The sequence below is a fragment of the Grus americana genome, chromosome 4, assembly GCF_028858705.1.
Source record: "Grus americana isolate bGruAme1 chromosome 4, bGruAme1.mat, whole genome shotgun sequence".
Taxonomy (NCBI): domain Eukaryota; kingdom Metazoa; phylum Chordata; class Aves; order Gruiformes; family Gruidae; genus Grus; species Grus americana.
Genome location: NC_072855.1, coordinates 20,112,072 through 20,127,876, shown reverse-complemented (window position 1 = coordinate 20,127,876; position 15,805 = coordinate 20,112,072). Strand labels below are relative to the sequence as shown.

Below are 15,805 nucleotides of genomic sequence, written 5' to 3'. Positions count from 1 at the left end.
TTTGATCTCACTAGACATTCAGATAAGTAATTCTGTATTTTTAAAAATCTAACATTTCCTGAAAATTCCAGATTTCCACTGAAAACAAGCCTAAGAAAAGAGCCAACCGTGACTCAGCCTTTTTCTGTCTGGGATGATAAGAAAGTTTCGGCGCTGCCTTTTGCTCTGCAGTAATCAGCGTGGAGCAGAGGCAAGGTAGAATTAATGGGCTCAGCAGCTGCTCTGGATATAGCCAGTGACAGCAGCATAGGGTGCAGCAGAGGTTATAAGAGGATACCCAACCCTGGGGAAGAAAATGAAGAATTTACTACTACTGAAAACTTATTTATCTACTTATTTTGAGATCTAGAAAGTCCTTGAAAAATTCATTAAATAGAGGAACACAAAGCTGTATAAGTTATGAAATTGAGTTTACACGGCAGCTAATTGAAATTCCCTGTGTGTAATCCAACTTCAGATCATGATTCACAGAATATAGTGCAGCAGTACCCCCGTGTCCCTCCTTCATGAATGGGTGTGAGTCACTGTTAATAAATAAATATGCATAGGACTCTTTGGGCCACATCTGTTGCTTAGATGTGTGAATACTGAGCTTAGCTTTATTTTCTGTAACCAAGTTGGTTTTCAGAGAAAAATGTGAAAGTAAATATATTTACTGTGTAAATGCTGGCTGGAAGTCAAGAAGTTTCTTTTTTGAAGCTTGTCTTGCAATCTTCAGGGACTTTAGCTCAGGCTTTACTTTTTTTTATCGAAAAAAGAAAGAGACTCTGCTTTCTACTTCCTGTTAAAGCCTCCCCCCCCCCCCGATTTTTTTTTTATTCATAATCTTTTTGAATTTTACTTCCTCTGTTGGATTCTTTTGTATCTTTTGGGATATGTCGCTACTTTTGACTGTGTATGAACATCTGTTGTATGTTTTCATACTACTAGTTCCCTGTGTATTTTAGTTCTTCCAACTCAAAATTCCTTCACTGTTATGAGAAAGTGTATTCGTCCAGGGGCTTCTGCATTTTGAAATAGCCGTTGGATTTGTTTTGGGTTTTTTTCTTTTTATTTTAATTAATTTTGCCTTACACTGGAGTGGGGGGTTCTCCACTGTTAGTTAATATTATTTTTTATTACTTGCTATTGTGAAGGCAGAATTCTGATTCATACTTGATAGGGGGATCAAAGCTTGACAAGATCTGTGTTTCAGAAGCATTAATTGCATTCATATTGCTGCAGTATATTATACCCCAATGTGTTAAGGATATAAAAACTTCATTAATACCTTCAGGATCAAGGTATTTACAGCCAGTGCTTTCAAAAGTAGTTAGGGATTGGGGTAGTCCAGTTTGACTCTATGGGAGCAGCTTGACTTTCATTATTTCTTAGTAGGAACCAGAACTTTCTCAAAGCTGGATTTATTCTGGGTGTATTTATTCTCCTGACCTGGTGCTCTTTTTGAAAGTCTTTGTCTTGGATGGGTGATTAGATTTAGGATGTTGCCTTAAGGTGAAACGTACAAACAGATTTAGAGGGGAGAAGTGGTTGTTACCTAAGTGTCGGTTCTTATGGAGATAAATAGAGCAGTAGCTCGCCGCCTCCCCAGCCATTACTTATCGGTTGGCAGTTGTTCTGGAGGCCACACAAACACCACGCTTAGCTGATCTTGCACATTTCCTGCCATTTCCCCTCTAGGTTTAAGGTAGTGTCAGTCACTGAAAACATGAGCATCCTGAATAGTGGAGGACTTCCTAAAGGATCTGCAGGTGTTGCTTTCCGTATTGCTAAAATATGTAAAGACTAGGCATCTATGGCAGAGTCCTCAGCTGAAGAGTTTCTTGCACTATTTTGTCTGCAAAAGAGCTGGAAAATTGCCCTTTCCATTTGGTTTAAAACGAAAATGCTCAGAAATATTTTTGGAATTTTCAGATTGAAATCCCTCCTGTTTGCCAGCAATGTGTACTTGTTTGCTCCCTCAGTTCTTAGTTATCCTAACCTTTTAATATTTTTTGTAGGATAATATGTCTGTGAGTCTGTAGTGTGAAACTACACGTGTGATACAAACAGGTTCATCATTGAGGCAGAGTAATAGTAAAGAGTCAGTGCTGAACACTTGCTGGTAATAGCATGCAAATGATCCATTACTCTTCATAAAACTTTTGGTATGATCTGATTATTAATATATTGAATCGAATGCTAATTGCTAATGCAATTTGCTGCGTGTAGCATCTGGTCTTCTTTCAAAATCTGTCCTTTACTCAGTACTGCGGGTAAAAATATACACCTTTTCTATATTTGACTTGCATATTCCAGCTCCAGTACAGAGTATCTTTTTCTGTGCTGTAGAAGGATCATTTGAGATGCTTTTCGTGTTCTGTACTTTTCAATAACATGGCAAAAAAATTGTAGGGTATGTTTGAATATCATTAGTGCACAATGGATGCAATTGGTGAATTAGTGGTTCTAACATTTTGATTGTTTCAGGTGGAAAGGATACCATAACATTCAGTGACCCAACCTTGCCTGTTATACAGCGATCCAGGTCACCGTTATTAGCGTTTACTGATAAGCCACAGAAAACCGAAGTACAAGGTGAGCCCCTGGAATATAAGGAACATGATGAGACCTGAGCACTCATTTCTTTCCAAATAAAAAGTAATAAATTTTCATGCTGGGATAGCAGAAGGCAAAGTTTCAGTGGTCACAGAGATTGAATAAATCATCCACGAGTAAAATGGATAGATGGTCCCAGTACAAATAGCAAAGAAACGACTGAAAAATGACCGTTGAATAGACTGCACAGGGCTAGGGATCAGGTCGTACACCTCAAAGGATTTTCCTGCCAGATAACTTGATACTGTGAGAAGTTATTCATGCCATCTATGTTACAGTTAACTGCCTCCTGCTCTTTTTCCCTCAGTTAAAATGCACAGTAGGAAAGCAGTCTGTGGAACTGGCTTAGCACTTTCCTGCATTATAGCTGATACCTCGATGAAAGGCTTCCTGATTGCGCCTGGTAAATTGAAATACCCGACTCGTTTTACCAGAGAAATTGACTGCTTTTTTTATAGTCTTGCATGTGTTTTGTTAAAAATCCTTCACCAATAGCAAGCTTTAACATCTCTCCAAAGGCAAGCTTACCTTTATTTGACAGTACCAGAAGATAGTATTTTGCTGATAACCTTGATTTATTTTTTTCCCTTAGTTTTTCAGAATAGATGGGGGGTGGATTATTATGCTTGCCTATCGGCATTTGGATAAGCTCTTTCATGGGCATAACATTTTGGTATGCCCAGATCTTACTCAGCTAACCATGAAGCATCATAAACATTTTACTTGTTAGTCCTGAAACTAAATAGATTGTGGCTTAATTTTGACTTTATTATCCATGTCATCATCTGATAAAACTTGACAGCTAGGCTGATCATGTTTTTTATAATCTTGATCAACTGATATTTTTGCTAAAAATAAGAAGTGAAACTATAGTGAATAGTTCTCCAGTGAGTAATAATAAGTCATAAATATTCATTTTTTTCCTGCTTAATCATTGATTTTTAATTACATCTGCAGTTACTGCAAGTATTTACTTGGTGGCATTATGCTCTTTCCTTTATGCATTTGTCCTAGGTAAGGTTGGTATTACAGTTTTGATTAAAGCTGCCTGTCAAATCTCATCAGACCCTGTTTCTGTTGCTTTGTAACACTGCCAAACTTTAGCTCTGGGCTGAAGCTTTCCATGCTGTGGTTTCTACTTCAGCTGATTTTTTTAATGTCAGCCAAATCACTTTTTTGTGTTAAATTCTGATGACCACATGTTTTGTGGGTTTTGTTGTTGGGTTTGATTTTTTTTAAACATACAAGCATTTAGCGTATCTGTAATTGAAAGGAAATTGAAATCTAGGGAAGAGTTTTCCACCCTGAGAAAACAGGCTGGAGTTTTCACCCCATTCTAAACCATTTACTTACAAATCTCACCGGCTAAAAACAACAAAAAACCAATGATTCTGTTGAGCTTGCTTTGTGGCACCAACACTGGTAAAACTCTGCATGCACGATTCTTTCAAGATAATGCAAACCTAGGGGGAACAAAACCTGGAGCAGAGAGGAAAGGAAGGCTGAGATCAGGACTCTCAAGGGATGGGAAGACTAGAGTAGATGGGGATTGACAGAGTCTGAGTGAGGGGGGGATCTGCACCTAGCTGAGCAGAAGTTGAAGCACAGGAGCCGGGGGAATCAGAGTGCTGACACTGAAAGCAAGGTGTGATAAAAAAAGATTGAAAGATGGGTGAGAAATGGGCAGAGTGAGTATAGGGACTGGGAAATCAAAGGGATGTAGGGCAGGAGCAAAGAGCTAGCAGGGGAAGACAAGAGTAGAAGAGAACAGCCTTGGAGAGCAGAAGGCAGACAAGGATTAGGGCTGTGGCAGTCATGGGAAGAATCGGCTCCCAGTAGGTTGTTGCCCTCTTTCCTCCTCCCCATCCCAGAACCGTAACAGAGCCAATATCAATCACAGAAATCTTGTCATTAAACTGGAGTAGGTTAAGAAATTACTGTTCTTCCTGCAGAAGCAGCTTGGTTTTCCCTTTGCACGTGGCCCTGTATACCTGATAACCTGCAGTGAGAACTCAGACAAAACTCACCTCTGTGATAGTTTAAATAAACTTGGCCAACTTTTCAGTGACACAGATGAGCACACATATACTACCAGCTGTGCAGGGGATGCCATAGCTTCCAGCAGCAGGTGGAGCAACAATAACTGCTGTTGCTCCAGATCCTTTTTCTGGAGGCTGTTTGGGGCTGCCATATTCCCTTCGAAGCCTGGAAAGGGAGCAGTGTGTTTTCAGCTGTAGGGGCATGTCCCTCTAATTGGAGTCACACAGCTCCTCTGCACTCAGCAGCTATATGGGAGTGACACCCTGAGTCACCTTTTGTGCCACTCTGCATAAAGGACAACTGTCTGCTGTTGAGTTTTGGGAGCTTGGTGCATATTGCAATTTTTCATCTGTACAGTGTACCTCCAAGGTCTTGGGGGAGCTTGGCAGCTGGGAAGAACGTAGGCATGTGTTCATCTGCCTTTGTTTACCAAGCAAATATGCCCTTGGTTTAAAAGTATTCCAGAAATAAAAACAAACCCACTTTTATTTTTCTATTAGTTGAATGATCAGTTGAGTGAAAACAGTTGATAAGCAGAATAGCAATGAAATTCTTACATATCTTTAAATACTAGGCATGATGTCACATCAGTCAGCAGTAATGGTCCTTTAAATAGTATCATTGATATTTGGCGCCTGTTTGGCGCAGGAAATGTTTTTAGCCTTTGCACTAACTTACATTCTTTATCAGAACTTTCTATAATACATCAAATGCTGCTCTAGCTAGAGCTACAGATAATCAGAGGGCTTTTTCAGGCCTTTTTTATCTGATCTATCTGCTTACCCTGGTCTCATCAAGGCCTCTTTTAGTCTGTACTTGTTATCGTTGTTTCAGTTAAGCTGGATGATAGAAGTCTGTAGGATATACTGTGCGGTTCCTGTGTGAAAATGCATAATGACATAGTACCATCATATAAATTAAAGACCATCTTGTGCCACCAAATCTCACTTTATCCAATTCACAGGATGGATAGTGTCGTGGGATAGATTGTACTTGAGCATCACAGCTGCTAATGAACAGCTATTTAGGCTTTTTTCCTCTTCATTGTTGAATGCATTTTTCCTGCTGTATTGCCTGTGTGCTATTTCAAGCATTCCCTGAAGACAAAAGTACTCTTTTTCTATGAACTTTTCTCTGGTGATACAGTGCTTTGAAACAATTTATCTTCAGAAAATTGCAGCAAGGTGATGGGATGGTGTTATGCCACCGTAGAGAGAGGAAACTGAGGCACACAAAGAATAAGGTAGAGTCCCTGCTAATTTCAAGCGCCAATTTGAGGTACATCAGTTTTGGCTCTTTTTGGAGCACTTTAAGTATGTGTCTTCATGAGCAGAGCAGTACTGCAGATCCGGCTCCTAGGTTTCCAGCTGAGTGCTCAGATAATGAGGATTAGATCATGTGGGTGATCACCTTTTGAACGTTAATTTATCCCTGCCTTTTCCACAGACTTAAATTCCAGCTCTTCAGAGTAGCATTGCTAGCTTCCTTAATGGTAGCAAGAGGGTCTGTTCCCGTCATGCCAACCTTTGTCTCACTCACTCGGCAGCTCCCAGATTATAAATGAGTCGGCTCTGACGGAGGCAGTAGGCTCCCGTATCGTGCAGATCCGGTCCCTCCCTGCAGCCATGCTGTCCCATGCATTGCGTGAGGCAGGATTCCTGCGGGAGAAGTAGAGCAAATGCTTGTATACTAAAAGGTAATGCATCTGCATGACAAGAGTCATTTTAAGCTGTCAATGCAGCCATACTTTTAGCATTTCCTGATTTTTCTTACTTGACTTCACAAGCTTATTTTCAGTGAGGCTTTTTGTCCTTAGCTGAGATGAGGACAAATTCTCTCTGTTTCACAAAGCTGTTTGTTTACACATTGCTATTTTCTCTATTCTGACACTTTGTTCAGTGTTTGCCTTTTGGTATAATGGTATATTTAAAATTCTTCCACTGCTGCTTTGTTTGATGCTGTTGCCCAAATTAGAATAATCTTTTATGTTAGGAGAAATGTTGCAGGACCAGTAACGAAACTTCATTATTGGCTGAAAGCCCGTGAAAAGCTCCAAATAAATGGAGCTTGTGTCAACCCTTGAAAGTGGTAGTGATGTGGGGATTAATGTTAAGCTGTGCCAAAAATTTCTGTAGCTGAGTGCCTTGCTTAGAGTTGATTCTCCTTTGAAAAAGTTTTCCTGACCCTGCTGTTCTACAGTACGGAATCGTCTATGACTCTTCTAGAGTTGTTGGTGTTGGGGAGAGAGGCTTCAAAACAGGGCCAGATCCAGCAGGAAACTTCATGTTGATTGATTATTATTTGAGAAACAGGCCTGGCATGGGATAGGGTATCACTCTTAGAAATTCCTTACTGAGATAAACATCTCTGTGATCTGGCACTGGTGGTGATGGTCGTCAGGTCAGATATATAATAAATACCTGCGACTGACTAGAGCATGTTGCTGTTCCATTTCTCTTTCAGCAGAACAGAAGGGAGAACGTGATGAAACTTGTGCTGTTGCAAGTGAGTCCCTGGCTCCAGAGGGAACAAACTTAAATAACAGAAACCAAAATAAACATTTTTATCCTTCATTACCCCAGCTACGTTCTGAGGAAGAAGAAATAAACAAGCTCGGAAGTCAGATAATTAAACTGACAGAGCAGGCAGTTGCAGAACTGGAAGGGAAAAGAGCAGGCGCTTCCGCAGGGGAGCAGAATGTGGTGGCTGGAGCGGAGCTTAATGGTTCATCTGAGGGAGAGTTCCCACTTTCCAGCCCTGACCCGTCTGACCCCACAGATCCCTCAAACTCCGAGAACGAACAAACAGCTGAAACTGAGGCCCTGAAAGACAATGACGAAACCTCAGAGAGTGACTGTGAAATTCCACACAGAAGAGGGGATGGAAATAGCAGCACCGTGGATGTGGTGCATACTGAGGACCCTGGAAAGTGTGGAGGGCTCACTGTTACAACTGCACGCACAAATAACAGCTTTGAGGAGCTCCCTGAATCTGAAAACAAGAAACCGTCTGATCCTGCTGAAAACTGTGAATATTTGGATAACAGTTTGGCTTGAGGTATGAAATCCGGGCCCTCGAGCATCTCACTGTAATTCTTTTGCAGTGTCTGTGCTGCTGTGAATATGAAGGGTGAAACAGTGTGCCATAGGGTTGATTTTTACATTGAATTGTTTATATTTGTCTAATAAAGGTGGTTTTCTGTTAGTTTTGGCTATCGTGCATCAAAAATCTAAATTATACCTAAGGGAAAGAATCAGTGATGAGGTTTAATCATGTTGGTTTTTTGTAATGATTTGAAGTTTCCACATAGGCTGATATAATTTATATTAATGTAGCAAAGAGACCAATGAAAATTTATCATGTTATCACTAGGCTTCTGTAACACGTATAGTCCTAGTCTGGACTGTATTTTAATGGTTAGAAGTGTCTTCCAAGGATGAAAAATTTGGAGTGACAAATTGAGAAGCGTCTTAAGGCTGCAAGCTTTTGCTTGTTTCTCAGACTGCATTCCATTTCTTGTTACATATAGTGACTGGAAGTACGTCCTTAGAATAAAATCACTATTCCCTTATAGGAAGTTTCTGAAAACCATCCCTGCATGTATATGGTTCGCTCATTACAAACCTTTATATCTTCTCAGCTGTACAAAATTTTTCCTTCCCTCCCCCAGCTCATCCCATGAAAATGCAAGGAGTTCTTTCACCAGATACCGAGAACCCATTTTAATGAAGCTCTGAAGGAAACATTATCAGAGAAGCCAGAAGGCTTTCTGTGAGGAATGGCAATGCTGTTCCAAAGCAAGGAGAACAGCAAGAGGAGAACCAGTGATGCCCTGTCCGCCTACTTGGCTCACTCAGTTACTGGAATTGCGTTCCTCAACTTACAGGAGCTGGAACAGCCCTCGGGCTGAGTAACGGGTGGTAGATTTCAGCCTCCTCCATCTGTGCCCTCCTTTTTAAAGGAATCTGTGTCTTTTCTATTTTCTTACGTTTTGGAATGAAGGATAACTCTTCCTTTCCTCCTCATTTCACCAGTCTATGGTGTGGTAGGTGGTTTATTTGCATTGTTGCCGCTTTCTTAAACTTCTTCCCATGTTGATTTTTAGTCATAGGAAAACGTTCCTATAATAACTGGGGAAAAGGGAGGCTGCTGTGTCATTCCCTAGCTCACTCCTGATGCTGGAGCTGTGCCACTCTGCTCCTAGGAAGGCAGCAACAAGGGAATACTTAACGTTGAAGTTAGCAGCTGTTGGAGAAGGGGAGGCACGTCCTTCCTCTCCTGTTTGTAGCATAAGGAATAGTCTCTGCAGCTGTGGAGCTTCTATGGGCCAGCAGCCGTCAAGGCAATTTTTCTGCTGGCTTGGGACCTAATTGTCTGTAAATGTTCATTTCTCACTCCTAGAACTTGAAACCAATCAGAGAGAATTAAACCAAATTTAATAAAATACTACTAATAAAAAGGAAAATCCCTCCCAGACTGGGTCCTTCTTTGACAAATAACTGCCAGCTGCAAATTTTTACAGCCCACTTGTCAGCTACTGAATAAACAGAGTTTATATTAGCAATACTGACAAACTCTTCTGTATATGGAAGATGAGCTAGCAGGTGCTGCCATAATCAAGGTGTCAGAGTCCATGAACAGTTTGTATTCAGCAGAAGAAAGGCTGTATGTAAATGATTACATATAAATATAAGGAATGATAGCGGGAAGGTGAAAAATGTGGCTTGTCTCTGTTCTCATGTGTTTTCCTTAGCAGGTGTGTTCACGTAACCCTTTCAGTGTCTGTCTGCAGGCAAGAAAGCCATACTCACAGTGCTCCTCAAATGTTTCCTTTCTCTTTAAAGGTAATTTGACATTGCAACATTTCACTGATACTAAGCAGCAGCCCTTAGGAACAAAAACCATCTGTATATTTAAGTGTATTTGAGACATGAAGCAGTAAAAAGTTTTTCTTTTGTTATCCTGATCACCATTTAAGTTCCTCATCACCTGAAAAACCAAGAAGAGTTTAAGTATTTGAAAGATTCTTATGCTGTTCCCATTAATTGTAACTGACTGCATTATTGACTCATTTATATGACAGTACTGACAAGTCAGAAGAGAAATAGCTGCAGAAACTGAAATCTCTGGGAGAATGTGGCAGGATTTTTTCCTTTAATGCTTGAATGTCACATGAAGTAGCATTTTATTCAAGATGTATTCTTTTCCATCTTTCACAGACTAATCCCGTGCAGAGCTAAATATCAATGCAGTCAGAACTGAGGCAAGTGAATAAGAAGGTCAAGGTTTCACGTAGCTGAGCTCAGAAATATTGAGGGTGCTATATTGTTTCCCTGTCCTGCATCTTTCCTGACCCACAGTTGTGTGAGTTAGCATTTTGCTCCTGGTCCATTAACAGCCAGTTAATGCTAGTAATTAATGAAAAGCTTGGTGCAAAAATTCAAGCAGGTGGAAGCAGTGCCGGACCAACAGCTTTGTAGTGCCTCATTCATTGATTCTTTTTAGTATGTTTTTTCTGTGAGAACATAACGATGTACAACCCAACAATTAGGCCATCTTGGTAATTATTTTCAGACCATTCTCCCTTAGATGCCATTTTTATATCTTTGCAATCATTAAATTCCAGTGAGATATCTAGATCTCTGGAAACCTAATTTTTAGTGCTGTATCACTGCTGCAATACTGTCCCTCCCCTTTCTGCCCTAGTCAATGTGTATTCTAGCTACGTCTTTAGCCTTCTCCCGGGAACATAAGACTTCAAAGCCAGGAGACTTGTAAGACATCTTTGCTGCACTACGTGATAACTAATTGAATATTCTTGTCAGTATCTTCCTTGGATATTGCTTTAATTGATATTGTTGTGCTATTGGAACAATGATTTTTTTTTTTTTTCCCCCAGTAAATTAATTAGAGTTTTGCTGTGGAATCAACACTACTTCAGTTTTTTTTGGCGAGGAGGGGGAGTTGGGTTTGGGTGTTGTGTTTTTTTTATTTTAGACTTGTGTTCCCTTTTTCTAGGACTTTAGAAATGCAGATACTGCATCCAGACATACATACAAGCCTTTTTGGTGTTGGGCTCTGGGGAAGCAAACTGGGAAGGGAATGTTGTGGCGGGAGTCTGGAGAAGATGCATTTCACAAACTGATTTTAGAGGAGGTTGTCTCACCTAAAAGTGAATTCATGCATTATCTGTAAGAAGGATTTCATCTGAAAGTACGATGTTGTGGTTATTTGAAAAATAATGGTCACTGAATTTGTAAAATAAGCGCGTGAAAATGACAGATTAAGAAGCATCCTTTAGAATGCTGCTTCTTTCTAAGTGAGACTATTTTTAAGCATATGGGAATTTGTATAATAAAGACAGTAGAAATTCTTTAATCCAGATGAGCTCAGGAATGAATTTCAAAATCTTAACTGAGATTAAGTTGAAAGTCTGCTACGTTTCTAAAAGATAGGATTTTGTTTACCAGCTTCTGTTTTGTAGTTTTACTTTCTAAATTATGCAGTTTAATTTATTTGCAGACCTGTCTTTTGTTGCTGCCTGGATTAACTGCACAACATGGTTCAACTATATTAATACATTTTGTCATCTTTAATAAAAACATTTCCTGATACGTTTGTTCTACCTGCTTGTTTCCTTTTCTCAGTATCAGATGAATGATAGTCATGAGGTACCCCTTTACTATTTTCAGTGAGTTGTGTTAAATTAAAAAAGTAAAGCTTGAGTGAGAGTTTTAAGTCTGAAAACTATCTGACTTAAATCTTTTCACTGTCACTTCTCCCAGTCTAAATTAACTGATTTACTTCCTACATTTTTGTATGAAGATACACACTCAGTATTTTTTGGCTTTGAGAATAATATTTATCTCTGATCTGCTAACTTTATCATCATTGTCTAAGCAGCATTAAAACTTTTGTATACAACTTAGTTACTGACAGGCACAAACTAGAGGCTTTAGGGAATTTTTGGTGGGGAGTGATGGTAAACTGGAGTTCTTTCTTTTCAGTCTGCTTTCAGATGTAACCAGTGTGACTTGGCTGTAGCCATGTGGACAATTTAACATAGTTAAGAAGCTTTTATACATGTTTGAGAATAAAACCTGGAAATACAAGTAGAATAATGTAATGGATGTAAAGTTTAAAGCAGAAATGTCTGTACTTTCCCTTACTTTTAGGGGAAGTCCATTATCCAGGTCTTGCAACGCAACACCCGACACTGCTGAAAGCACAGAGATCTTTTTGCCTTTCAGATTTCTGGCTAAATACAGGATAGCGTCTAATGTGAGGCAACTACTTTTTTTTTCCTTTGGTATCTAACTTAGGATCCCTTAAGAGCCCCTTACAGCACACAGACTCTTTACAGACTATCCTTAGCACTCTTACATGCATTCAACTCCCAAACTGCATAAAAGGGAATCTTTTTCTCTTCAAGAAAATACATCACAATGCTGAGTTGATGCTGCTTTTATTGATGGGCTTACAGAAAGGAGGCTCTACAAAGTGATAGGCGTTTCTTAGAGGAGCAAGCACATGGAAATGGGAATCCTTTAGCCATATATCTTAGTGGCCAACGGCACAGCCTAAGGTACTTCGTGCTGCCCAGGCTGGAGCCAGCTTGTTGGTCTTCACTTAAGCCTGGTTCTATGTTCGTCTGTTGAGCCCTCTCTTCTTCTTGTCTGTAACCTCAGACAGTTTCTCTTCCCACAAGTTCTTTTTGCATATCCCGATCACGCAGCAAGCCAGACGTTTCCCAGCATTTCCATTTTCCAAACTGGCCTTATTGTTGCCCTTGCCCATGTCGTCTTCCTGCTCGTGGATCACAACGGATCTGCCCATGATGGAATATGGACCAAACATAGAGGCAGAGATATTTGTTTTGTATTTCCTGATTTTGCCTTCTTTAGGAAAAAAGTTGCCAAAATCCCCTGGGTGACGGGGGTGATTCACGCTGAAAGGGTTATAGTGTCCTCCTGTAGAATCACAGCCGTTGCTGAGCTCCCCAAGCTCGTGGATGTGTATAGCTCTTCCAGATTGATTATCATCCAATGGAAACCCATCCAAGTAAAAAATGGCTTCTAATCTTCCATGTGAGTAATGCTGTCTGAACAAGACTCGTCCAGTCACTTGTGGCTTGTCAGCATCTATTCTGGAGCTGGGCTTCATTTCACAAGTGGCGTAAATCATCCCATCAGTTTCATTACCAGGCAATACCGGGTAGAGCAAATTCTGCCAGAGGTCGTTCACTTTTTTCTCTATGTCATGAAATGACTCTTTGCTTGGATCAGTTTCTTTGTCTGTCGTGACATCAGAGGCAGACAGGGCAAGCCCAGTGACCAGGGAAAGAACCAAAAGCATCTTGGCAATTCTGAGCCTGCAAAAGGTACAAGAAGCTACAAAGAATTAAGGGCTTTTCGCAGCAGCATGGCTGGAGAAAGGCACGCAGCCTGTGGCAGGCAGAGCAAAACAACTGGAGCATGGTCCCGGTGGACTGCTGCTTTCTAAATCTGTCTAATGAACTGAAACTAAACCAGAATGCATACGTATGTTTAAACACATACAACTGACACCCATGACTAAAAGAAAGACTAGTGATTTTACCTCGTACACTAGATCTCGATCTTAAAAACTGCCTTTTTTTCTCCACAAGAAGCAAGTAAGCCAAAGTGTTGTTTAAGCTATTTTTGAGTTTGTATTGAGACATTTCTCCTACTACAAATTCCAGCAAGACAGTTTGCCAGGAGGCTTTTTTTGGTCCATCTACTTAACCACTAGTTAGGCATTACAAATGAAAATGAAAAATCCAACCAGTTGATTACCTTGAGAGTTGCTGCAGAACCCCTCAGTAGTAGCTCTTTGCCTCTGCTCCCCTAAACTGAGATGCAATCAGACAGAAAGGCAGCCGCCGTTTGAAGCTGATGCTTAATGGGAACTGCGTGTTTGTGTAAAAGTTAGGTAACGCTGGCTCAGGGGAGGCGTCACCAGGAGAACTGTGGGAGGGAGGGAGGGAGGAGGAAAAAGTTTTAGGCATTTTCATTTGGGGCAGGGTGAAGACTTTGTCCTTTCTCGGTTAGTTTGTTACTCTGGCTCTCAGTCCTCAGTGACGTTCTACAAAAAAAAGAAAAAAGTTATCAAGCTTTTAAAGCAATCTTCCTTTTGATGACTTCATGTGCTTATCTGAAACAAGTGACCTTCAGCATGCAGTGAGGGGAGAGGAAGGAGCTTTATTAAGGCACAGTTGGGCAGTTCGCTCACTTACGTGCTGGTTGTCATGGAGCTGGTTTGCATTTTTATTTCTTTATTAGCCAAAATTGAAAGTGGTGCTCGAGCAACATAAACTGTTCCACATGGACATATACCAAAGCGTCTGTGGTTTTAAAACCTGAAGGGCACAATTCAAACTGTCGGATGTTGAGGTACATTTCAGCGACGCTTTTCTGTAAAGTTTTAGGGCTCCTGTCTGCTACCTTACTTGCCAACTTATCTGCTCCAGTGAAGTAATTTGTTTTGAGATGGCAGTGATTTCTTTCCAAGGAGAGAAGTAAGCAGTACCGAGGCAGTGCAACATCAAACTGGGGCACAGAGAAATTGTTTCCCAGAAGCTGGCTGGAGCACGGAGAGTTCACACGTGTTTCATCATCTCCTGAACTGAGAAATGCTCTCTTGGGGGCATCGCCCTGCCTGCAGCGCTTCCCGCTGCTGTAGCTGAAATGTGGATTCAGCCGTCACAAGAGCAATTTAACAGGCTGAGATTTCTGTAGAGAGGAAAGAGTAGCTCTTATTACTCAGGAACGATTCTCAACGCAAGAAAATTGCAAAGAAAATCCTTTTTCCCAGTTCACGTCTACTGCCAGCTGGGTAAGGAATGGGACTGTCAGCTTCTGGAATGGTAAAATTGTGTGTGTTAATCTTACTGCTATCATATTCTACATCAGATCTGAGATACTCACTTATCTCTGAGCTGATTTTTTTTTTTCTTTCTGTATGAGGGAGAGTAGGGCTAAAGGGGTGTCTGATATTGGAACATTAGCCAGGGACTGGAAATACAGAGTTAACTTCTGCTTGGGATATTGGGATATTATGATATCGAAGGTGCTACTTTAGCCCCGAGCTTCAGTTCCTAATCTATGAAATAGGACAACTAGTACTTCTTTTCTTCAGGGCATTTATGAGTTGTTCAGATTACTGTGCTCGCGGGAGCCATGCTGTGTTCAGTGGAAGCCAAACTTTAACACTGAGAGCCAGGATTCTGTGATTTTGTGACTGCCCATCACCCCAAGCCTAACGCTACCTCCTTTGCAGCCTTTTCCCAAGTTCATTCACTGGCAGTCTCTGAGCTGGGGAAGTCCATACTTGCGACATAGTAATACTATGAAATTGTGTGGTTTAAAAGCATCTGAAAGAAGTAAAATGTTTTATATACCAGTTTTATAAATATATGCAAAAAAAGTTCAGCTAACAACTAGTCAAACGCAAAGGGGGATGGTTTCAGTTTGTAAAATGCAAGAAGCAAGCATCCAGTTTAGGTACTATTTTTTAGCCTCATAAACCATTTTTAATGGGACATGATGAATGGAAGGAAGGAAGGAGCATCATTTATGGTTTACTCCTTGAGTCACAAGATAGTGGACTCCAACTGAGTTTAACACGTCGACAAGGAAATTCCCAAGCCAGCAGTCAGTGCTCCAAGAAGAGAATTGTAAAGCTTTAGGTGAATTATGGGGCATTTTGAAATAAGAACCAGGGTCAGAATTTTAGCTGGTTTAAATACAATAATGCTGCTGACTTCGGTGGTGTTTGCGCTGTTTTGCACCAGCTGGGATTCTGTCCCTGAAAAAACCCACTCTGAAAAGCCCAAGGTACTTGCTGCAAAGCTCTTTTTTGATGTACTGCACATGCGGGAACGAAGCAGAAATGCAGAAGGGTGTAAAGGAGATGATCAAAGGGACAGAAAGGACTGCAGCAAAGCTAAATGATGTATTTGTAGTGCTCTGCACTTCAGAGAATGAAAAGGAAATACTAGCTGTGGGCTGCTGTCAGAAAGATGTATTTTAAAAAGGAGCAGGGCTGATAACTACAAGAAATGCAATTCCCAGGGTGATTTGGCATTCAGTCTGGGTCTGAAAGATGGAAGTCGCTAAGTACTAACCAGGTGTATCATTAAAGTCGT

At 40.7% G+C, this 15,805-nt stretch overlaps 2 protein-coding genes across 11 annotated transcripts in view; one reads left to right on the top strand and one right to left on the bottom strand.

The window, feature by feature from the left end:
• The window catches only part of CCDC149 (coiled-coil domain containing 149), a 53,964-nt gene extending 42,712 nt beyond the window's left edge, over positions 1-11,252 (top strand). For 4 of the 9 annotated variants that reach the window (XM_054824636.1, XM_054824634.1, XM_054824635.1 and 1 more), the window contains 2 exons: positions 2,470-2,577; positions 7,102-11,252. In XM_054824636.1, the coding sequence (XP_054680611.1) occupies positions 2,470-2,577; positions 7,102-7,694 (701 nt within the window). In that variant the 3' untranslated portion in view covers positions 7,695-11,252. The remainder of the gene's footprint in view (positions 1-2,469; positions 2,578-7,101) is intronic. The other 5 variants (XM_054824628.1, XM_054824631.1, XM_054824629.1 and 2 more) reach the window with 5 other exon arrangements.
• Positions 11,253-12,087: 835 nt separating this feature from the next.
• On the bottom strand, positions 12,088-13,610 carry SOD3 (superoxide dismutase 3). 2 transcript variants are annotated; one of them, XM_054824291.1, is made up of 2 exons: positions 13,455-13,610; positions 12,088-13,009 (listed from the first exon to the last, which is right to left on the bottom strand). In XM_054824291.1, the coding sequence occupies exon 2, from the start codon at positions 12,991-12,993 to the stop codon at positions 12,280-12,282; it is 714 nt and encodes a 237-aa protein (XP_054680266.1). In that variant the 5' UTR covers positions 12,994-13,009; positions 13,455-13,610; the 3' UTR covers positions 12,088-12,279. The 2 variants fall into 2 exon arrangements, with proteins under 2 accessions (XP_054680266.1, XP_054680267.1); XM_054824292.1 differs by having other exon boundaries at positions 12,088-13,028; positions 13,455-13,582.
• Between the last annotated feature and the right edge of the window lie 2,195 nt (positions 13,611-15,805).

Coding starts and splice junctions, on each gene's coding strand:
- SOD3 (XM_054824291.1), bottom strand. CDS start 12,993: ATGCTTTTGGTTCTTTCCCTGGTCACTGGGCTTGCCCTGTCTGCCTCT.